Source organism: Tubulanus polymorphus, chromosome 6 (assembly GCF_964204645.1).
Source record: "Tubulanus polymorphus chromosome 6, tnTubPoly1.2, whole genome shotgun sequence".
Taxonomy (NCBI): domain Eukaryota; kingdom Metazoa; phylum Nemertea; class Palaeonemertea; order Tubulaniformes; family Tubulanidae; genus Tubulanus; species Tubulanus polymorphus.
This window is the reverse complement of record NC_134030.1, coordinates 6,093,806-6,118,413: the sequence shown is the minus strand read 5'-3', so window position 1 is coordinate 6,118,413 and position 24,608 is coordinate 6,093,806. Positions and strand designations below refer to the sequence as shown.

Sequence of the window (24,608 nt, the reverse complement as noted above, 5' to 3'; positions counted from 1 at the left end):
GTTCCCATGAATGTTAAGACAGGGGCAGATTTAGAGGGGGTCCAAGGGGGACTGGACCCCCCTTAAATTTGAAGGTCCCTCATAGAAATGCTAAGTGATATATTTTTCAATTAAGGTGAATATAAAACAAACAGAAATGGTGTTTTCTCATACAAAATGATGAATATACAATGGTTTTGTGATTGTGGTTGTGTATTTTATGATTAATTTCATTATTCAACTCTGTGGAAATCCCATCAAATTTCAAAATATTTCTATTGTCTAGTACCCACTCGTGGTCGTTGGCTATAAGGGCTATGCCGTCATTACAGTAACATTTCATATAGTCCCTTTTTACTTCCCTGGACCCCAACCCCATAAAATATCCTAGATCCGCCCCTGTAAGATGCCACCGTGCATGGAGGGAGTGATTTCAGTCCGCATTGCTCCGATATGGAGAATTTGTTCTTAAATTTTACTTGAATTTTAGCATGTGGAGGGGAACTAGACACGCCAACCGGTGTCATAACGAGTCCTAATTACCCTGGCCATTACGCCCACCTGCGAGAATGTACGTGGAAGATTAAAGTTCAAATGGGTCGCCGCGTTAGTTTGACGTTTGATGATTTCGATTTGGAAACTGGAGTTGGCTGTTTCTACGACTTCATACAGGTAACAATTCAAATAGATATGTTGAGAGAAAATTTGTTTTTAATTGCTAACGATCAACCACAAAGTTCATTTGAATGCTGAAAAATAGAGGTGCCTCTTTTGATAGAGTAGTAATGTAATCTAAATGGAGGAATTGAATGTTTGTGAAAATGTTTATTAGATATTGAATGGTGTTTATGATCATCCGATGAGGTCGCCGACCATCACTCGTTTGTGCGGGAAAGATAACCCAGGACTGATTGAATCATCCGGTAATGGGATGACGCTACGATTTAAAGCGGATCGTTCGTTCTCCGGACGTGGATTCAAGGCGAGATACACGTCCAATAATCCATCCAGTAAGTGCACTTAATAGATTATGGTTACATTTACGACATTAGCGAGAAAGATTTTCAGATCTGTTGCGAACAGTAAACTTAGCACAAGCAGATGAAATTGATAAATATCCGGAATTGTCCGTCTTCCAGGATGTGGGGGATTGATAGATCTGAATTCAGGAACTTCAAGAATCGGTGAATTGAAATCACCGCATTTCGACGAAGGATTCTATAACAGTAGTGAAGAGTGTGTGTGGGTGTTACAGAATTCGAAAGCTGGAAATACATCGATTGGACTGTTTTTTCAACATTTGAATATGGAGGACAATTGTAACTTTGATTACGTGCTGATTACAGAAAGTAAGTCTAGACTGTAGTTTACTAAAAAACATTTTGCATATACCGGGTAAGTTTACTTCGTGACATTGATATAACAGAGTGATGCTTTATATAACAAAACTATATGGTTATGCATAGTAAAAGCCTATACACCCAAAAAATATTGAAAAAAGGAGAAACATGCATTTTGATGAATGAATTTTGATTTCAGCTGTGAATTCGGAAACTAAATCATTGGGTCGTTATTGCGGTAACATGACATCGATCCGTTTAGCGTCGCCTAGTAGTGCCATATCTATACTGTTTCATTCTGATGGCTCGACTGAAGGTCGTGGATTCCATATCAAATATCAGGTTACTGACTGTGGAGGAATATTAACGGAGGACGGAGGTACGATTACCAGTCCCGGATATCCGAACGCTTATAGGGCGAGCGATACATGTGCGTGGATTATACGTGCTCCAGAGGGTCAACAAATAGAGGTAGGTGCCTGTGCCAAGAACGAGGAGTCACTTGCAAAGCCATGACCATCTAAGAAGACCATCTTAGTTCTATAAACCATCTAGCACCCTAAGACCAGTCGTAAGATTTAAAAAGATCTATTTTTGACCTACATCATGACTGTGCAACTTTTCCCAGGAACTTTTTTCATAGTTGTGGACTAGAATATTGTTAATGTAGCGGTTCATGAATTTGAAAACCAAAATTTTGTTAGTTTATCAAATTTTCTTAGTTCATCATGATACTCATTACATACGTTAATTACTGTGCTGTTTGTGTTGTAGTTGGTTTGGGTCGATATGAATATTGAAGACCACAAGAAATGTACGTTCGACTACCTGGAAATATTCAACGGCGGAGAAGCGACGGCGCCATCTATTGGCAAATTCTGCAGTAACAAAACGGGCGAAACGTTCCGGTCGCAGAGTAATGAATTACGACTAGAATTTCACACAGACGGTAGTTTAGTGAGGCGAGGATTTTCGTTAAGATATTCGTTCATCAGCGGAGGCTGTGGTGGATTATATCACGGACAAACTGGTCGCTTTACCAGTCCTGGACACCCTAACTATTATCCGCACAATACGGAATGTTTATGGGATATCAATGTTCAGCCAGGATACCATATTACTCTATCGTTTTTACCACCGTTAGATATGCAAGCTCATGATCGATGCGAAAATGATTATGTCGAGGTGAGTATTCATTTTACCGCTTCTCTGGCGTCGGAAGGTTTCAGCTCAGGACTTCATTGAATCTTTAAACCGTTTTGAGTTGTTAAGCTGATTAGAGGAACTTGAGAATGGTCTTAAGTTGCAACTGACCTTAGGCTTCGCTCATTTCTATTACGATCAACAAAACATACATTTCAGGTTATTGATTATAAAAAGATGAAAGAAGGAGAGGTGTGGACAACGTTAGGTCATTTTTGTGGTAGTGAAGCACCATTACCGATGCAGTCAACGTCTAATCGTCTTCGGGTTAAATTCAGATCGGATGATAGCACCATAGGGCGAGGTTTTGTGGCAAACTGGACAGTCGGTAATAAAAATATTTTATTTTGAAGATATATTTTTGCCCTATGAAAACCGTTTAGGATTGATTACAAACATTTAGGATTGATGACATGGTTGTTAAAAATCATTGCAGTGACCGCCAACAATGGGGTGGCTTAAGTTAATTTTTGGTGAAGTTTGATCCTGTACATAAGCTATTACAATCCATACCAATAACCATTCATAGTGATATATTATACAAAGTTATGTTTCACAGTGATCCAACGACAGATTTTTCTAAGATTGATGATACAATATCTGTTTGCTGATTCTAGGATGTGGCGCCACTTTCACAACGGAAACCGGTATAATAACATCGCCCGGGTATCCGGATAACTATGCTGACAATTTAGATTGTAATTATACAATTATCTCTGATCCGGAGAGATTCATTCTGCTGGGATTTGAAGAGGAACCTTTTTCAATAGAAATACCATTAGCGACCAACACAAGTGATCGAAAATCAGGTAAGGTCTACTTAAGTCTATCAGAGTTCAGGAATTTATGGCGCTAGTCACAAGACACATTTTTAGCTATCATGCCTTAGATCTTTCGATAGGGCCAAATCAAGCCAGGCTGCTTACAGCGCTTAACATATTTGCTCCTTCAGTTGGTGTTATAACTAAGATGTGTTATATATATATATTCATAGGCTGTATTTATGATTCGGTATCAGTTTACGCTTCGAATCAGACTGGAACTGGGCGTCTGCTCGGTCAGTTCTGCGGTAAAACAGCTCCACAACCAGTAAGTTCACTAGGCGTGATGTCTGTACGTTTCAAATCAGATCCTCATTTAACAGCTGCCGGATTCAAGGCAAAGTTTATCACATCCGGTAAGTGACCAGTTGACTGTGTGATCCAATCTAGACACTGTTCTTATTCAAACTTCTGTAGTGATCCTGTTCTGTTCATGACTACAGAAACATTATGGTTGTTAGAAAGATTCTCGATTTCGTTGTAGAATGCGGAGGTGTTTTTACGGAACCTTCAGGAATAATTCGAACTCCGCAACATCCAACAGTATATCACAACAACGCTAACTGTACCTGGTCGATAACTGTTGCCGAGGACAGAGTTGTTAAATTATCGTAAGTTGTTCATTTCCCTGAAACAAAACTACAGATTTATCTTCCGATCGGCCATCATTCCACCTGATGATGGTTGTAGTGAAATATTAGTAACTAACAATACACCGCACCATCGTCTAGACGCACTAAAGCAGTATGCCCATTATTCAACACACTGGGGTGGAATTTTCAAAAATTGTCAAATTATCTCCAGCTCTTTTGGGTATTGATAAGTCAGCACTGAAAGGGTTAATTGCAGGTGCGGATCCACAGAGGGGTTTCAGGGGTCGTGACCCCCTGCTGAGCTACCAAAACTCTTTTAATCATTTTCTTGAAGGAATGTACTCCAAGATAATCGGTACTATATCATCTTATGTTTGGACAAACAATATGCCGTAAAGGCCCCCTATCAGAGATTTCTAGTCTGCAGTTTAACATTAACTTTCTTTATGAACCCCCTCCCGGAAAGAATCCTGGATCCACGCCTGAATTGATGGATTTTACTTTCATTGTATTCCCCACGAATAAGTGCGTATCAAGAACTCGTAGACTGTGAGTGATATTTGTATCGCATTCGTATATCTCGAACAGGTTTAAGAAATTCGGTTTGGAAACTCACTCGAGCTGTAGGTTCGATTACATGGTTGTCTTCGACGGCAATTCGACCGACGCTCCGTTACTGGGAAAATACTGCGGCAAGGAAATACCGACACCGATACAGACTACCGGACGCAGCATGTTGGTCAAATTCGCGTCTGACAATAGCATAGTCGGCGAAGGTTTTCTCGCTAGATATACAACCACATACGGTAAGTGTCACACGCAGGGCAAATAAAATTTGTTGTAGCAGAAGTGACCGATAAACGACGTCTTTGGTTCAAATAAATTTAGGCATCCATCAAGGTTGTGGCGGGTTATTGAACAGCACGTCCGGATCGTTCCAATCAATCGACTCAGATGGGGATGGTTTATACGAACCGTATCTCGTCTGCACGTGGAGAATTCAAACTACGCCCGGTAAGGTGGTGCTGTTGAATTTCACCGATTGGGAACTCGAGCGATCGAAATTCGCCTGTACGTGGGATTATGTGCTCGTAAGTATTTCTATGTTGCGTCTCAGTCTACCATGGCATGGGTTTTAAACTAGTCTCGATGCCATAACGAGGATACCAATCTGGCAGTTGCTACCACCCTTCTTTGGTCTAAAACATCTCATTAGACTGAAGAAGGGTGGTAGCAACCACCATCAATATTTCTGGTATTTTGAATAAACTTTTTAGTCATTCAACAATTGTGGGATTCTACAGTACATTTATTGTTTCATCACGGATATTGTGATCTTACTGATTCTCTTGACGTGTATTCACCAGTTACATGTTTTGCTCGTTCTTGACAGGTTCGTGACGGATTTTTCGAAACGAGCGCCGTAATTGGTAAATTCTGCGGGTACGAACGTGTTTTACCGATAAAATCATCATCGAATCATCTGTGGGTTCAGTTTAAAACCGACGGGAGTTCGAATAAACGAGGATTCAATGCTACATTTACTGAAATAGACAGTAAGTGTCATTGATCTGTCATTGGTATATCCCGTATACATATCGAACTTAGAAAATTCTCTCATTTGGAGCTAATCATTAGGACAGGGTGGCCAATGACCTGGGAAACTTAGGGAATCAGAAAAGTAGAATAAATCAGGGAATTTGACAAATTTAGCAAAAAACCTGGATAGCTCAGAGAATTTAGATATGTAATTGACCGCGCATTGCTTCATCAATACATGATTTATAAAAAGTGAATTTGTTAATTTGTGGAAAGTGACCACCCTGTTGGACATTTTCTCTGATTTCTCATAATGTACTGTTAATTGTAGGTGTCTGTGGTTCGAGCACTGTGTTATATGCGGAAGATGAACCGACTGCTCTGACATCGCCTAAATATCCGAAATCATACCCACACAATATGCGCTGCCGGTGGACCATCGATGCCCCTGAAGATCACAATCTACGAATTCATATAGAAGACTTAGACATCGAAAAAACTACCGGATGTGCCTATGATTATTTAGAACTTCGACCCTATCCTCTGGTGAGTGACTAGTCTGATTAGTTTGTATAAATGACTGACTAACCAGTTTTAACGACCAGCTAATCCTATAGGAATATACAAGAAAACTAACTTAAAAGGTCATTGACACCTTTAAAAATGCAATACACTGTAATGTGCTTACCTCAGATCTTGCAGGACTAATAGATATATTAAAAGGGACTGTAGACTCAATAAAGAACCAATAAATTCTCTTGGAGGTACATGAACAGTCGTAGTAGGGATGGGGCATTATCACAATAGATACATATTTATAGAAAATATGTTATCAACTTCAGGGTAAAAGGAATCCTGAGTGTAACGTAGGCCTTTATAACTTGATATCAGTCGTTATTGCAAATTATATATGTTATATGTAGCTGATTGTATGTTTTTTTCATGTTTGTATATATTTATTACTGGTATTTCTAGATAAGCGAACACCACGCTCTTTACTATTGCGGTAATAATACCTCACAAGAGGATTACTTCTCGACGTCACGCACGCTGCAGGTCAACTTTGTGTCGGATGCAAATTCTCGTGGTCGTGGTTTCAAACTCACCTATGAAATCGCCAGTAAGTGTGAATCCTAATCATTGTCCATTTCTGCCGATATGAATATGCTTTCTACATTTTGACGTTTATTTACAGCTTGTAACAGAACCTACACCGGTACTAATGGACTCGTGTTTAGCCCTGGATGGCCGTCTGTTTATCCTAAAAATGTCGTCTGCGAGATGACAATTCAAGCCCCGGCCGGTTACAAAATCAATTTGTTCTTTAACACTTTTATGATCGAACCACATAACAAATGTAACTACGACTTTCTATCGGTGAGTTATCCAAAACTATCATCAGCATTTATATCGATCATTATTCTACATTCTCATGAGAGTTACCCTTTAGTTCTAGCATGCGGCCCCTTTTAATTAGATACAATCGGATAAAGTCTTTATGAATCTCTCATGGATTCTGCCATATCATAGGTGGATCTAGAGAAAATCGCGGATCCAGAAAAAAAGGAGAGGTATTTCCCTCGGATAAAGCAGCTGTGTCAAATGGACTATGAAGGGTTCTCTCGTTCGGTTTTAGATATTTTTGAAGAAATCCATCTGAAAATAAACAATTTTGGAGTTTCAACTTTGCGGGGTTTGGCAATCTTAAGTCTTGAAAAAAAGGCACCCTCAATGGGAAGGCAGGGGTCCTGACACCAAGACCACGCCCTAAATCTACCCCTGTATATACATATACTGATTTTTCATCGCCAGATTGCAGTAAAAGTCATATGGTCTGTATCATTTACTGTTTAGGTATCAGTTGATGATGAGGAGACAGGTAATTCGACCGAACTACAAAGACTTTGTGGATTAGTGTTACCAGAGCCGGTGTTTACTCAATCGAATGAGTTGAAATTGAGATTTGAAACTGATAATTCGATATCTCACGCCGGATTTGACTTTTCGTACATAGCGTCTCTTACCGGTAAGTGACGGACTCACTAGAAAATCTATTTCTAACTCCTTGTCTGCGATCCTTTGAGTCTAAGCAGAAAAGTAGAAGAGATGAAGAAACTAAATTTCACATAAAGTTTGAAGAAATGAAATTGTATATTGGGGAAATAAGTCATAGTTGATGTACATTTCTAGTTAGTTTATGGTTATTTGTAAATTGAAAACCTGTCCAACTCTTCTCTGAACTTGGATTTGTTTTATATTTGGAACCAAAGGTTGTGGAGGAAAGTTCACTTCAAAGAATGGAAGTTTCACGAGTCCCAGTTACCCGAGAAGTTACCACGAGAACGCGACAATGGACACACCATCTTCATGTGAATGGACTATCGTTGCGCAACCGAGACATAATGTTCTGTTGAAATTCAGCGATTTCGATTTACCAGGAACTATCGGCGATTGCGGTGATAATTACGTAGAAATAAGAAGATTGTCTTCTACAGGTCCATTGATTAACAAACTCTGTGGACAGGTAAATTTCTTCTTTTAATGATGACGTACATGGCTGATATCTTCTTAACAAATGTATTACGCATTGAATTTCATATTATTATCATTTCAGGAAAAATCAGAAGCAAAGTTTAATGTTTTATGGGTGAAGTATGTAACAAATAAAATCGGATCTGGTCGCGGATTCCGGGCAACTTATTCCAGCACGTAACTAATATATATGTATATGTTATAGAGTTTTAATAAAACAATCAATGAGGATGATTCAATTGTTTTATATTCATGAATTAATTAATTCCATATCAATTATAATTCTCTAAATGTATGTATATAATACCCACTATTCTGTTTTATTTTGTAAATCCTGTCCCCACCCAAGTTGTAATAATATTGTCATATTTTATGAATTTGATAGAAACAAATAAAGATTTATCATTACAAGAAATATGTTTCTGTCGATTATTCTATTAATCTAGAACTTATTCACAGCTCTACAAAGATATTGATCACAGTATTGGTTTTTTGCGAAATTTATACGGTGGGTGTGCCTGGCCTGCTGCCTGAGTGGTGTCAGATGTTAACCGTTAATTGTTGCCTCTAAAAATGATTTATGGTAAATGTTTAACTTGACTCCAAGTTAGTATTCTAACTGTGGCATGTGAGTACGTGTAATAAATAGTGTGGGTAATTCACCAACATTACTTATAGGAGGCACTTGACTGTTAAGAATTCCATATTGTGCGAGTAATACTGGTACAACTGATACAGTGGAGTAGTTACTGTGGACTGCAAACCATTGATATAACTCGTATACCAAAGGAAGATTTGATAAAGTCATCGAACACCACTGAATTGTCACTTGGAAGATTTCCGATGATCCTCTCCGTGAATTAAACTTAACTCAAACATTATATTATAATAGTAAATGTAAGAATCATTTATTTGAAATACAGATGTACAGATTATATTTACAAATTAAGTACTAAACATAAATGCATCTAACCAGTAGTACAAGTGGGAGTAGTAATTTACCGCGTGGGGCTTGCGAACGCTTTTATTTACCGATTACATAATTCGGATGAACGACGAGTATCGGATCTGTTTCATCTGCAACCGATTCATCAGTTCCTCGTTTCTGTTTCAATCCTTGTTTACTCAACTGTATGATCACGTGATCCTACAACAAAAACAAAATTCATTAAAACCAATAATTTAAAACGAGACACAACTTTTTTGACCTTTATAAGAGACTGTCATCAGGTGTGATTAAAATAACTAAAACAGGGGTTCTATGTATATGTATTTGGAATAGATTATAACTCTTACGTGGTGTATAAGTCTGTAGATCATTTTCTCGACCAACGTCTTCTTTTCGATGAGCTCGGCTTCGGTTTCAATTTCCGATTCAATCTCTTTCAGATACCAGTTGACGATTTCGCTGTGACGAAGTCCGCTTTCCTGATCTGATTCTGTTTATGAAACATTACGATACAAATCACCAACTATCAGCTAATATTAGAACTATGAGCGAAGACAACAGAATTTTCAAACCATTAAGACAACAGAATTTTCAAATCATTACCTTCAGATTCTTCTTCCATTTTTCTCATGTGCAGAACAATGATATTCGCAATGCGACTGTATTCTTCATATGTTATTTTCATGCTCTTTTTCGGTGGTTGGTTTTCGGCGGCAGGTTCCTCTGCAGCTTGGGTGGTTGGTTCTTGCGACTCTGTATTTTCTATTTGGAAAATAAATAAATACAATTGGAAAATAAATACAAATTCAGCCATTTCACTATCATAACAGGGTTCGTACCATTTGCAGTCTTCAAAGATACCTTTTCCAAGGCAAAATATCCAAATTTATATAGCTACTATTGTGTGGTATGCTCATACCTTTACCTTTATATTCTTTACTCACTAATGCAGAATTGAAAGAAAATACTGGGCCTAAACTACAAGATAAATCATCCAGACCACATTTCTAAAAGTCCAGGTCTCTCAGATTCTAATGCAAAACTTTTTCAAGCCATACTAATTTTCATAACTTATGCATGATTCCAAGAACTAGTACAAAACCATGTCATAAAGCCAGCTATCTGCTATGCGTAATAAACTGACCTGTCTCCCCTTCTAACTCCATGGGTTCTTCCTCTTCATCCTCTAAATGTACGTCAGGTTGTTCGACACGAATTATTGATTTATTCAACAGGCGGAAAGCTTCTTTCACATGTTTGGGTTGAACCTACAAATACATTCAAATCCATCCAGTATTCTTGTGTTAAACTCGAGTCGGGATCTCAATTTTTACTAACTCACCTCATCCTGACAGTACATTTTAGCCATGGCCTCAGACAGACGGATCATACTTTCTAGTTGTCTGACAGTAATACGCCAGGCTGATTTGTGAGCGCCGGTTCCATCCCTTTGTCTCATACGCCGGTATTCATCAACCATATAATCAGCTGCATCTTTACTTATCTATCAAAAAGAAATATCGTTATTTACCTACTACTTACTTCTAGGTTTTAACAAACCAATGATTGAGAAAATCAAGTTATTGTGATCAGATTTTCTTGTTCGACTTACTTGTGGTTTGAATTGTCGAGCGAACCTCAGATATCTCTGAATATCGTCTGGCGAGTAAACTCTTTCTACTGTCTCCTCAGATCGTGAATGTAGGTCAACAATTCGTCGCGCGATCGCATAATCGGTAACCTAGAATATGCAACAATGGTAACAAATTGGTAAATTAAGTTTTCCGCTTCGGACAAAGATTCACAACGAATACTAAACATTCTAATTACCTCATTACATTCATCGACAAGAATGAAAAACAGATCAAATCGTGACATAATCGGCGCAGTGAGCGTGATATTCTGTTTGAGAGACTTCGTACGATCGTAGCGTCCGCCGATCGGATTTGCTGCTGCCAGAATTGATGTTCTCGCATTCAATGTCGCCTAGTTACAGAATGTGAACATTTCATTTCAGATTTAGCAAGTTCGATATCATTTAACGATTAACAATTTTAACTGTATCGCTAATAACTCATTGTATGCAACATGATTAAGTTAAACTTACCTTAACACCTGCTTTTGTGATTGAAATAGTTTGTTGTTCCATAGCTTCGTGAATCGCTACCTGATCTCTTGGATCCATCTTATCAAACTCGTCGATACAACAAACACCCTACAGAACAATAAGAACTAGTGATTCACCTTTTTAAGTTTAGGTTTTTTGTCGATGGAAGTCCAGATTTAGACTCACATTGTCGGCTAACATGAGAGCGCCGGCTTCAATTACAAATTCATGAGTTTCTTCATCTTTCACGACGGCAGCCGTTAAACCAGCAGCACTACTCGCTTTGCCACTGGTGTATACCGCACGTGGACTAAACTCTTCAACTTGCCTTTAAAAAACATGTAAAACTGGCATTAAAAACTTGGAAAAGTTTATTCAATCATAACAGAAATACTGAAATGAAGAGAGAGAGAGAGAGAAGGGAATGACTCTTAATGTAAGACCTGAGTAACTACTAGTGAACCTGGCGGATCCTTGCTTAGCTACTGAAGAAAATTCACCGTTTTAAGATACGCATAACTCAGTATTTCGCTTCCAATTACCAATAGAACCACAATCAACCATTTACAAAAAGTTCTAAAGAAAAAAAACACCTCAGCTGCTTACTTGAGGAATTGACTTTTAGCTGTACTCGGATCTCCGACAACACAGATGTTAACATCACCGCGAAGATTGGTTTTTTCGAGGGTCACTTTCGGAACTCCGCCGAACAACATCAATAATATTCCACGTTTGACCTCTTCATTACCTAAAAATTAAGTAAAGTTCGACCAATTGAGAAATTGAGATAGATACAAGTAGAGTGATTTTCAAATGAGGGGTCCAGGGACACCAGGTGAAATGCATCACAATCTGAAAATTTCAATACTCATCACAACCATAGAACTTGTCTCGTGCTACAATTCTGCAATTGATTGATGGTTACGTACTAATATAATTGAAACACCATGTCATGATGCTATTCAACAACCCCAGGTGAACATATACAAAAATCATAGCTTTTTTATAGCTTCAGATGCAAAACTTAAAATTTCGTAATAGTAGAATAGCCACACTCTGAGGTGGAGAATAGATGATAAGTTGAAGGTTGACCACTACCGGTATATATAAAATTCAAAAGATTAAAATCGAATTTTATTAGAAGAAATATTTTTCTGACCCTATAAAGTATAAGCTTACGCAATCCAATTTAAATATCCTTGTCAAGTTGGACAAGAGTCGGAATCAACAGTAATCAATCTTCAACCTGTCGTTCAGACTGATATACAAACATACATTTAGTACGGTATCCATTATACTTAACATAAGAAATATCACATCTCAATAATTGGTAACATAATCCTAAAACACGAAGTCTCTATCTCACATTTTCATCATAATTAGATTTTAAAAATTGTCGATGCGTTAAATTTGTGACACATCAGATTTCCATCTGCCGGTCATTCGATAATGACGTCTGCTCAGAATAGATCTGATTTCGTACCGTCGTGTGTGAAATCTTTACCGATAAGAACTATTAACATCCATATATTTTACGTCTACACAATTTTATACAGCATGTTAGCGCCGGTCGGAATCACCGCGAATACTCTCATTATCGTTACGATCAAACGCTACATGAAACGAAAATCTTATAACATCTGCAAATTCGTTGCTTGTTTGGATTTATTGTTTCTAGTTTCGTTCGCATTTTTGTACCCGATTCGGACTTTATACGTATACGCAATTATGGGCAATGTAATGTTTCGTTTCTACGCATTTAAATTCAGTGGTTGGATTTTATACATATTTCGGGTCACGTTTATATGGTTACAGGCATCACGGAATTGGTCGATTGTTTTGCTCAGCGTCGATCGCTTAATAGTGATTTCATTTCCGTTGCGCTCTGCGAGATTCTGGACCAGAAATAAACAACTTTCAATTATAATTTCGATAATTATTCTATGCGCGTTGGTGAACTGGCATTACATGATACGCAACGAATTGCCTGGTTCTTATCACTGGCCTTGTCTTAGATTGAACATTCGTGTATTTACCATCGATGGCGGCTATAAGGTCTTTAAACTTACGAAGTTTATATCACAGTTATATGAAAATTACGAATTTTATGTCTACATATTCATAACATCTTTATTCCCTTCTTGTGTTTTAATTGGCGTTAATTTTCTTTTAATGTTCGTTTTATATCGAGCGACTGAAGCTAGACGGTCCCTTCGTCGAAACGATTCAGAAACGAACATCGCTGATCTCCGTGCTCTAAAAAATGTCATCGCACTCGTTTCCTTCTTCCTAATGTGTGAAATCCCAGCCACACTACCAAGACTTCTATCATTAACTGGTTATGTAATACATGACTATCGAACACAGATTATATTCTTTCAATTTGCTCTCACTTCAACTGTGTTCAATTCCGTTGGTAATTTTTTCATTCTAATTTCTACTGATAGTAGATTTCGAAGTTTCGCACAGCGCGTAGCGCTACCTACTAGATTTAATAAAACATAACTAGCTTAATTTACACTCAAGTAAAAAATACAATGAAGGTTAGACCACTAGAGTTCTAAAGGAAGTTACTGATCATCACTGGAGTAAGTGGCCTAAATATAGCCACTTTCTTAGTGAAGATAACCAATCACACGATAGCTTAAATACTTACCATATGTTAAGTAACATACCATATGTTAACAAGAAAACGATAAAACTTTTTAACACCACCTATCTTTAACCTGTTTACAACTGAATTCAGGTTGGAGAAGTTTCTTCTACAGAAATCAAGACCTGGATCGTCAGTTCGGAATCAAAATTTGTAAATCTCAAATTGAGCAAACGCTTGGACAAAACAATGGAACTTAGTTTTGACAGGACTCGGTTCTGAAAGAAGACCCTAATTGATGGATACCAGACTTTTTTGGTTTTTGTTTTTGACCCTAAACCAATGGGAACAAAACTGGTGTATCAATGATGAATAAATGTTCCAACTCACCCCGCAACCAATGTCATATAAGTCATGAAATATCATTTTGACCCTATGAAGTATTACTAACAGCACCCAACTCAATATTCTTATCATGTTGGTTATAAGTTGTCTTCACGTTATTTAGAACGTTTTCAATTTAGCCCATTTCACGCATTCACAATAGCAAAAAGACCACCCAAAAAGACCAATCCAGTTCTATTCTAAATCTTAGAACCTGACGCTTAACCTTTGAACTCCCCAGTTGGCCAAAAGAAAAAACTGGGTAACCCCAATCCCATGTAAGCAGATGTGTCTAAAACCGATAAGTCAAAATTGAAAATGTGTAAGAAGTACTGATTTTACTGAGCAGCATCTTGATTCTGATCAGGCAAGGTTTTTTGGCTGCAGATAAACCTAATATCATAGACTGAAGCATCTTCAAAACTTTCAAAAATAACTAGATTCCATCTAATCGACAGATAAAAAGTGAACGCAATAGCCTACTGGGAATTAAGTCCGATTTCGGGTTAAAAAAATTTCTGACCATGAATAGTTGGGAAGAGGCTCGAGCAGAGATTCATGTACAAATTACGATCTTGACTCATTTCGTAAACTTTTGACCATTCAGCTTCCGTCATCTGCTTCATAATTGTTGCCGCTGTGATTTCTTCATCTTTATTTTCTCGGCCTCCGAATCGCGGATTCGCCGGTTCGACCGTACACGCGAGGAACGCGAGTCGATAGTTCAAATCACGTACGCCTAAAGCCTTCAAACCTTGAACGCCTTCGGATTCGTTAGATCGTCCAGAAGTTTCAGCTCGGGCTCCTGAAGATAGAAACAGATTAATAAATTCTTAATCATCGACAGCGGTTTCTATATCGACTATCATCAATACCTGGTAAAGAAATCTGACCAACATCTGGAACGACGATCAAAGTTCCGATAAAGTCGCATTTGTCTCCAGCCTGAGCGACCTCTACAGCCTCAGCTCTGACTATAATCTCAACGCTACAAATATATCTTACTAGTTAATCATCAATTGTTACTTATTTATAATCCACACAACACGAAAACAAGTGGAAGAATATACAAACCTTCTAGGAATGCTTCCCCGCGGGAGTTCAGCTTGCGTTTCTTGGATCCGAACTTTTTGAAAATCGACGAATCGTGATTTGTTCACGTCCAACATGAACCGGGAACGGTTGTTACAAACTGGATTACGGCAAATTGATGGCTGCAGAAATGAAGTTTCACATTGCGATGAAGTTTGAAAGAGAAGGTTGCCGTAACTTAATTTGCAGTGAGTCAAGACTACAGAACCAATCAACTGACCTGCGTATATTTGAACTGTTGTTCTACATCTTTAATCACCGTTTGACAATCGAGGCACATGAAAGTTCCGTTCACTAGTTCTGGGTGGACAGGATGTGTTCTTACTACTTGTCCAGTTATTCGTAATAAAGACCCAATTTTAGCTGTAGTCAGATCACGAACCCTAGCGAGCAATATTCGTCAGTTAAGTGAAGTTAGGCTAAATCAGCGCTAAACTATCAAATGGTCCCTACTTTTTTACTGGTTTAAATTTAAAGGTTCTTACAGATCAGGTTATCCAAAATACCCTGATTATTTCGGTGAGTGACCCTTGACAAAAATTCTCTGATGATTACTAGATAGGGAGCTGTTTGTTCTGAAGGTGTTCCTTGTGCCACTTGTTGACCACAAGAATGACACATGCCACCGATAATTTAAATGCCCTGATTTTCCCAGCTCTGCAAGAATCCTATAATAAAAGTCTATACGCTATGGCTATGACTACATGAAGTCATCTTCTTAACAGAAAGCACTACTGAAATTTGAAAAACCTAACATACAGACATTTACCGGTACGAGTACTTACTTCAATCTGGTGGAGACTTCAGTGAAACTGACGTAAAATTCCTTATTCGGAGGAACCTGGCCTTGACCATGATCATGAGCAAAATTACCGACCGCTCGACAAACATAAGGATAGACTCTATAATTAACAGATAAAAGAAATGTACTTAGGGATCATTCATTAATTACGTACGCATAAAATTGGAATTTTTCAACCCCCCTCCCCCTCTGTACGCAAAATCGGCCATTTTTTCATATACATTAAGCATTACAATACGCAATTGCACTGACCCCTCCCCCGCCCCTAATGTGTACATAATAAATGAATGACCCCTTAGCCCAGGTTTAAAGAATCTCAATTCAACCACACACTTCTAAGCGTTTTAAAAACCTTACAGAACGCAATTGCCAAATAACCAGCTCTTAACCGTTTCTGTTGATAGTTTCTACCCCTATGTTATTTGGGAAACTTTTGGATCGGTTACTAATATTACACAATGTTTGACAGATACTAGCATCTTTTGATAGAGATTTTAACCAACCACATAAATACAAAAATGCAACATAGGATGGATGGATTATACACTGCAAAACAGGTTACTGGCAGTAAAGGGTTAAGACCTCGCAAGTTTCAATAACTAGATTCATACAAAAAAATTCCAATTCTGAAGATTGATCGTTATTTGGGCGATACATATACCTGTAATATTCCTCGATGATTGTGGTAGCGAGTTGTTGATTGTATTGTTCAACATCGTCGAAACTGACGGACAGTGTGTTACGTTCAGGACGCACCAAATCACGAGCTTCGGGAACATACTTCACTTCATCGTCCACAGTAAAACTACAGAAACAAATATAAATACACGACTGATGAAGTTTTGAAACCTTGTTATTGCAGTCAGGAATATCATGAGTGGCTTGGAATATACAACGCTGGATTAAAAAAGAAAGTGGATATTTTGCCATTAATGTAGCATCATTCCTGTCGACGTTATTTTACCAATGGGTCATTCTGAACAGAGTAAGCGAAATGGAGCGGATAGAGCAAGATTAGAACCCGGGCCAGCGTATTACTAGCGTAGCGTCTTTCCACGCTGTCCACCGAGGTTCTTGCATTCCGCCGTCTGTAAGTTTTAACTACCGGTATGTCATATATTAATATAGCACTTCGACTCAACCTTATCCTAAATAAAGTGCTAAACAAGTATAAAACGAACCCTAAACCTAACGATAACCCTCTGGGGCCCTAAACCCAATGATTTAATTGTGATCTTTGGATGGATACCTTGACTTGGTTGATTCTGGTTATTTGATTCAGAGACAGAGATTGAGAAATAACTTACTCCTCGAGGAAATCTTGAAATAATTTCTGACATCGTTCTCCCACTTGATCTTTTACTTGATTAGTACGAGCTGCTTGATCTGCAACATCCATATTGATAAATATTTGGGCTAAATCAATTCTTACGTGAAAAATAGGGTCAAATTCGCGCGCCGGAAGTGATGGATAGAGCTCCACACCCAATTCAATTCAATTTCCTTCTTTATATTGGAGCATTCCTCCTCTCTTAACTTATACTTTATACGGCATTATTATTATTATTACTATTAGTTCGGATTCTTTGTTATTTTCTTAACTGTAAAAATCAATATGACAACTGATTTTTAGACAGAACATGTATTACGCAATTCAGTTCACAACGGCTTCTACGTCACTAATGAATAATTGAAGGCGCTTTGTGTAAAAGGGCGTGTTGCAATCTTCATTAAGAAATCTTCTGAAGTATTTAGAGCAATATGATAACTGTGTATATGAAGCTATCATGTGTCTATATCGTTATTAATTGCATGTTACTTTTGTGGAACGAATTGTTCATACTGTGGGTAATCTGTATCCTCGTTCCAGGACCCGATTGCGATGTGGTTCAAGTTGTAATGCAAATTAGTTCAAGTCAATATCTAATCCATTATATCTATCCCATTTAATTAACTTCACTTCGGTTTCTAAATTAGTGACATGGATGATATACGAATGGAACACCTCCTCTTCAACGTTTTCCATCATTGAACCAAAAAAAAAATCAGAAGGCTACTCGGATATTTAGCTCTCAGTTGTTACTTTATTCATCAAGGTTTTCTTTTTTTGTTTCTAAGCTCTTAAAGAATTTGCAACAGCGATTATTGAAGAGTAAATAAATCCAACAATTCAATGACCACAAAAATAGAAAGTAAATACAATGTACATGTTCACTGAATTATTAATGAAAAAACAAGCAAGAAAATTAACAAATGCATTATTTTGTCGATTCAGTTCTACTATGAACCAAAATCCGATTGAAATGTGTAAACCTAAGAATTACTTTATACTCATATTGCTTCATATTCATATTTAACAAGCCAGTTTTCAAAACAATTCACAATAGAAACACGCGAGTACTGTTGTTACTGATTTGTTACACGAGTATATTCCGATCTATTCCTGCTATCACTGCTGCGCATCCGCGTTACGTTTCTCGATGGAATGAATGGATTAATCGACCTCTTCGATAGTTGGTCCACCAGCGTTACCCGATGGTGGGGCACCTCCAGCTCCGGGCATTCCTCCGGCACCTGGCATACCGCCGGGCATTCCTCCAGCACCTGGCGCGCCACCACCCTGTTGGTACAGCTTGGTCATCACTGGCAAGCAGATGCCTTCGAGTTCTTTCTGTTGGTGATCAAACTCTTCCTTTTCAGCAGTCTACGAATGATAAATACAAACATCCATTTACAAATCTAAACAACCATATGAACACAGGAAAAAGATTTTAGATTATCGTGGTTAGCTCAGACATCCAAGGAAGGCGTAGTGTTGACCATCTTCAAACCGATTTCTCAGTTTTCTGGTGGAAACCGCGAATATGGAAAATGCTTCATCATTGAAACCACGCACCCAACCAGTTTAACCCCAGATCTTTAACAAATTATTGACCATCCCAGAATTATATTTCACCCATTACTAACCTGGTTATGATCCAACCATTCGATTGTTTCCTTGCATTTATCCAACACCTTCTTTCTGTCCTCTTCGCTGATCTTATCCTTCACTTTCTCGTCCTCTACGGATTGTTTCATCGAATATGCGTAGCTCTCCAGATTGTTTTTCGACTGGATTCGTTCACGCTGACTGGCGTCGTCGTTCTTGTATTTTTCGGCTTCCTGCACCATGCGTTCAATTTCTTCCTTTGACAGGCGACCTATTATAGATATATAATCATAAGCATAAACATCCAGCTCACTTACGAGGCAACAGGTAAGTTAGGTAGTAAAATAATCGTGCGTCAGCTTAAAAAGTTGTCACCACAGACATTTTTGTCTGACAGGGATAACTTGTATCATCATTGAAAGCACATATTAAGCTTCTTCAAGTTAAGTTTATAGTGACCCATGCAGTGGAACCCGTTACAATAACCATTCGTCCTTAATTAAAAATAATTTTATCCTAAAATATCAGTTAATCGATACCGACTATAACGAGGTATTGCTGATTTATGGGTACTTAAACTTAACAGGTTCCACTGTATCATGAAGGGCGAATTAAGGTAGAATCTTCTGCAGTTAATTAACTTATTAATTATTATCTGCAGTTAATAGACTTATGTCTCAGAACAGAAGTTGTCACCATTGACTTTGTCTGACAGGGATAACTTATATCATCATTGATCATATGTAAATTGGAAACCAGTTCAACAACTCGACTAATCATCATAAATCCTTTTGAAATGTTTTTACCTTTGTCGTTGGTGATCGTGATCTTGTTCTCTTTACCGGTACTCTTCTCGATGGCGGACACATTCAAAATACCGTTAGCATCGATATCGAATGTGACCTCGATCTGGGGAACACCTCGCGGTGCCGGTGGGATTCCCGATAATTCGAATTTTCCCAACAGGTTGTTATCCTTTGTTAGAGCACGTTCACCTTCATTAATCTGAAAAGGCCAATCAAAATAAATAAATTTTTTAAAGGTTTTTACATTATTCAGATTTCCAGTCGATAGAGGTTGTTTAGCTCAGACATCCAAGGAAGGCGTAATGTTGACCATCTTCAAACCGATTTCTCAGTTTTCTGGTGGAAACCGCGAATATGGAATATGCTTCATCATCGCGAAATCACAATCGCTTATAAGAACTGAAAATCAAACTGACCTGGATGAGTACACCAGGTTGATTGTCACTGTACGTAGTGAAAACATTCGTAGCTTTAGTCGGAATGGTCGTATTACGCTTGATCAAGGCAGTCATCACACCACCGGCGGTCTCAATACCCAAAGACAGCGGCGTTACGTCCAAGAGTAACAGATCTTGCACCTCTTCGGATTTATCTCCGGAGAGAATAGCGGCCTGTACGGCTGAAAAATAGAGAAACAATGATTATGCAGATTTGTTGTATACAGCACACCAGAGACTGAAAGATGTCATATCGCAGAATGTTCAGACATCCAAGGAAGGCGTAATGTTGACCATCTTCAAACTGATTTCTCAGTTTTCTGGTGGAAACCGCGAATATGGAATATGCTTCATCATAACTTAACGACCTGAAAATGAATCTGATACATGAATTAGTAATAAACACGTACCGGCACCGTACGCAACAGCCTCATCGGGGTTGATGCTCATGTTCAATTCTTTACCGCCGAAGAAATCCTTCAGAAGATTTCGGATCTTGGGGATACGAGTGGAACCGCCGACCATGACGATGTCGTGGATCTGCGACTTGTCGTATTTCGTGTCGGTCAACGCCTTCTGAACGGGTTCCAATGTGCCGCGGAACAAGTCGCCGCACAACTCCTCGAAACGCGCGCGGGTGACGCTCGTGTAGAAATCGTGACCCTCGAACAGCGAATCGATTTCGATGTTTGCTTGCGAGCTGCTGGACAGCGTACGCTTGGCTCGTTCACAGGCCGTTCTCAGACGTCGGATCGCTCGTTTGTTCGCCGAGATGTCCTTCTTGAATTTACGCTTGAACTCGGCGATGAAGAATTTCACCAGACGATTGTCGAAATCTTCGCCTCCCAAATGAGTGTCACCGGCCGTGGATTTCACTTCGAAAATACCGTCTTCGATCGTCAAGATCGACACATCGAATGTACCACCTCCGAGATCGAAGATCAACACATTTCGTTCAGCTCCAACCTACAAAATTTCAATTAGATTACTTATCGATGATCTTACAAATCAGGGAATCACAATGCTCCGAATACTTTGACAAAAAACTTCCTAAATGAATCATAAGACATCTAAGAAACTCATTATCATGAGGTTCCTTGTGGCATCCACAACATTTGTCTATTGCGTAGAATTTTTAATTGACTCAGACATCCAAGGAAGGCGTAATGTTGACCATCTTCAAACCGATTTCTCAGTTTTCTGGTGGAAACCGCGAATATGGAATATGCTTCATCATCGTCAATTTATCTCGTGAGCTACAATAATAGACCCTCACAAGTGTCCACCGATTTCAAGGACGTACCTTTTTGTCCAGACCGTAAGCAATGGCGGCAGCGGTCGGCTCGTTGATGATACGAAGGACGTTCATACCGGAAATTGTTCCGGCATCTTTGGTCGCTTGTCGCTGTGAATCGTTGAAGTAGGCGGGTACTGTGACGACGGCATCTGTGACTTTCTTTCCGAGGTAGGCTTCAGCGGTTTCCCTCATTTTATTCAATACCATCGATGAGATCTCTTCGGGGTTGAACGTTTTCGTTTCGCCCTTGTACATGACTTCAATTTTTGGTTTTCCGGCTTCGTTAATGACCTCGAACGGCCAAGTCTGTTTGTCAGTTTGCACGGCGGGCTCGTCGAACTTTCGTCCGATAAGACGTTTAGCATCTGAAAAACGGATGAAATATCGATAAGAATGTATTCACAAATAACGGCTTACCTATGCATCGAGGGGTTCCTAACTGGACCACAATTTTCAAATTTGAAGGGTATTTGAGTGTGTTTATATATAAGGATTTACTACAAACTTGTAACGTTATTATTTTCTAAACTAGTGCATTTGTGATTAGGCTTACTTGAAGGGGTGAACTCGTCACCTTATTGGGAAAAGGACAAATTCGGATAAGTTCTCGAACAAATTTCACTTGCTTTTTGGCTTTTCTACAAAATCCACGTGGCCATCCTGAACAATTGATTCTTATAATACCATTCACGGACACGCAACTCACCAAACACAGTGTTCGAAGGGTTCATGGCCACCTGATTTTTAGCGGCGTCACCAATAAGACGTTCTGAGTCTGTAAATGCAACATAGCTTGGCGTGGTTCTGTTTCCCTGATCGTTGGCGATGATTTCTACTTTGCCGTGTTGGAATACACCAACGCAGGAGTAGGTTGTTCCCAAATCGATTCCGACTGCGTTCTTTGACATGTTTGTTTTCTTATCTACAAAATAAAAAGGCAAAGAGAAATTAATACATACACTTTGCAAAATACCAACATGCAACTGCTCATAATTCTTTCTAAAAGAAAGATTAAAAGGATAAGAATGAGAATTGATATCTTTCATAAATATTATCATTTATGAAATAAATATTTTCAAAGTACATAACCCTTCTCAAGTACATAATCAAAATTTGAAGGGCCAAGGTCAAGGACTAATATTGGGAGGGATCTTGTTACCACAAAACACTCAAAATTTGTGGAGCTGTAGGAACCCTGTGTTCCCAATAGGATCCAATATCTGGGTAGGATGTATAATTAGACAATAAAATGATCCACCCATCCCTTTCTTTGTGTTGAATGTTACACGTGACATAAAATCGGACCCTCCCTACACTGAACCAACATTTTACTTAAACTTCAACAATGACCTGTGTTAACTTCCTTGTGAGGACAAAAATAAGTTATTAAGTCATGATCTTACAGACGGATTAAACATCGCAATTGGGTACCCAAAAATAGATTATCATAATTCAATTGCTCGACTGATTCGTGAAGAATGAATTTCGAATGCCGGAATTTCCCGAATTCCGACCCTCAAATTAGAACAAACGTTACTTGTAGGGAAAATATCGATCACCTGATGATTTAAAAGAAGAAAATCCGTAATAACTGCGTGGATCTCGAAATAATTTGAGCTCGAGGTTGTCCAGTCCATGGCGATGACTCATGACTCATCGCACGCGCAATGGCGTAGGACGTAACCACCTCCGAATTTAACGGCTATATTCTTACAATTTTAAGCCCACAGATACCCGGTTACCTAAATGTGAGTCTAATACGTTAAAAATGTTAGTTACTTACGTGTTTTTACTTGATGAAGAGAGCTAATTGTTTCGTGATCGGTGTTAAAACGCTCGGAGTTTATTAAAGAACGTCTACACCACGCGGAAGCTTTTACAGAGAGGACGGCTTCTCGAATATTCTAGACGAGCAGGGCCACGTGATCGCTTCTAACCAATCACAGTTTCGAACGTGAGCGAGTCCGACCAATCGTAGCGTGGGAACAGGTGCGAGCAAATGCGTGGAATCCCACTTTAACCCCTTACTAGCTGTATCATCCAATTTACTGGCTTTTATCCAGGAAGTTATGACAAGTTCGTTCCAAGAGAATTTTCCAGAGATTTGTAGGTGGCATTTCAAGGTGACACCAGGTTTCAGTTCTACGAACAAATTTGAAAAAAGGCTGAATATATCATATGATATGAAGTGAAAATCTATCCATAATGTGAAAAAAATCGAAACTGAAAGACCCAACGTAACTAATCTCATAATTTCCCGCTGGGGGCTCGTATTTTAAGTAAGGGGATAAAATGTCGCTTCTAGCTAGATCGTCCCCCTGATACGATTTTTTCCTTATAGTATTGTAAGACCAGGACTCAGTAAGACCAGGGGCCAGTTGCTCAAAAGTTGGTTAAAGATAACCGGCCGTTAAATACCATAGTAAAAATGAAATTTTAATTGTCACCATATCAACTATCCACTGGTTAACTCTAACCAACTTTTGAGCAACCGGCCCCAGATGTTTCCCCCAAACTTCAAATACGAGCCCGAATAATTGAAACTAACCAGTTTCTCAATAACCGCCTGAAATAAATTTGATCTTCCCGTTATAGCATGGCTTGACATTTTCAGAATAATAAATGTACACGATACTAAGTAGTCTTGAATTAGTGTGACCCGGTAGCCCGATTCAATGATTGTTTCTTAATATCCTATTTAAAGATCAAGAATTTCAAGAAAAGATTGGTGATGTAGGGTATGTAAATATATTGCAATATTCCTTCAGAATGCTTTCATTTACCCCAAAACACTTCTGGTTTAATACAAGACGGAGCTACTCTCAAGGTTGGTATCAGAATGAGCCTTTTTTGATAGATATCTTTTAAATGCATCTTTCTTCAATCAGAGCAAATAAATTCCAAGTTTGATTTAGAATAGAAAACATTTCTTTTATTTATTGTACAACTATGATATCACTAACAACTATGACATGTAGTTACAAACATAATCCAATTTCGTGTAGGCCTAATGTTATTCACGTCATCACTAAGTCACTTCGTCAAATAATTGGATTCTCATCATGAGTTTTTCACAGTTTGAAACATCCTATCAAATGCTAGGCATTTTTCGAATGTTCAGCTGGCAACTCGTCGAATCCCTCCAGGAATTTCTCTTGTTTGACTGCAAACATTGAATAAAAATCTGTGCAATTGCCAGGTTAAG

The 24,608-nt window shown here is 38.6% G+C and overlaps 3 protein-coding genes across 3 annotated transcripts in view; 1 reads left to right on the top strand and 2 right to left on the bottom strand.

The window, feature by feature from the left end:
• The window catches only part of LOC141907270 (cubilin-like), a 32,611-nt gene extending 24,245 nt beyond the window's left edge, over positions 1-8,366 (top strand). The window contains exons 45-62 of the mRNA XM_074796870.1: positions 470-651; positions 812-989; positions 1,119-1,328; positions 1,519-1,790; positions 2,094-2,504; positions 2,682-2,850; positions 3,140-3,331; positions 3,517-3,699; positions 3,828-3,954; positions 4,525-4,742; positions 4,825-5,027; positions 5,330-5,492; positions 5,807-6,021; positions 6,451-6,595; positions 6,671-6,852; positions 7,330-7,501; positions 7,746-7,999; positions 8,090-8,366. Coding sequence (XP_074652971.1) covers positions 470-651; positions 812-989; positions 1,119-1,328; positions 1,519-1,790; positions 2,094-2,504; positions 2,682-2,850; positions 3,140-3,331; positions 3,517-3,699; positions 3,828-3,954; positions 4,525-4,742; positions 4,825-5,027; positions 5,330-5,492; positions 5,807-6,021; positions 6,451-6,595; positions 6,671-6,852; positions 7,330-7,501; positions 7,746-7,999; positions 8,090-8,188 — 3,575 coding nt within the window. The 3' untranslated portion in view covers positions 8,189-8,366. The remainder of the gene's footprint in view (positions 1-469; positions 652-811; positions 990-1,118; positions 1,329-1,518; positions 1,791-2,093; positions 2,505-2,681; positions 2,851-3,139; positions 3,332-3,516; positions 3,700-3,827; positions 3,955-4,524; positions 4,743-4,824; positions 5,028-5,329; positions 5,493-5,806; positions 6,022-6,450; positions 6,596-6,670; positions 6,853-7,329; positions 7,502-7,745; positions 8,000-8,089) is intronic.
• A 572-nt stretch (positions 8,367-8,938) lies between these two features.
• Positions 8,939-17,384, bottom strand: LOC141907888 (zygotic DNA replication licensing factor mcm6-B-like). The gene is made up of 17 exons (XM_074797644.1): positions 17,242-17,384; positions 16,596-16,739; positions 15,918-16,034; positions 15,353-15,515; positions 15,115-15,254; positions 14,916-15,028; positions 14,564-14,845; positions 11,670-11,811; positions 11,250-11,391; positions 11,064-11,171; positions 10,787-10,942; positions 10,569-10,697; positions 10,299-10,460; positions 10,101-10,224; positions 9,560-9,718; positions 9,304-9,446; positions 8,939-9,154 (listed from the first exon to the last, which is right to left on the bottom strand). The coding sequence occupies exons 1-17, from the start codon at positions 17,331-17,333 to the stop codon at positions 9,032-9,034; spliced, it is 2,439 nt and encodes an 812-aa protein (XP_074653745.1). The 5' UTR covers positions 17,334-17,384; the 3' UTR covers positions 8,939-9,031.
• A 614-nt stretch (positions 17,385-17,998) lies between these two features.
• LOC141907890 (heat shock cognate 71 kDa protein-like) lies at positions 17,999-23,339 on the bottom strand. The gene is made up of 8 exons (XM_074797645.1): positions 23,187-23,339; positions 22,110-22,325; positions 21,410-21,768; positions 20,517-21,072; positions 20,086-20,288; positions 19,670-19,868; positions 18,902-19,134; positions 17,999-18,638 (listed from the first exon to the last, which is right to left on the bottom strand). Exons 2-8 carry the CDS (start codon positions 22,309-22,311, stop codon positions 18,429-18,431), a joined length of 1,962 nt encoding a protein of 653 aa, XP_074653746.1. The 5' UTR covers positions 22,312-22,325; positions 23,187-23,339; the 3' UTR covers positions 17,999-18,428.
• Between the last annotated feature and the right edge of the window lie 1,269 nt (positions 23,340-24,608).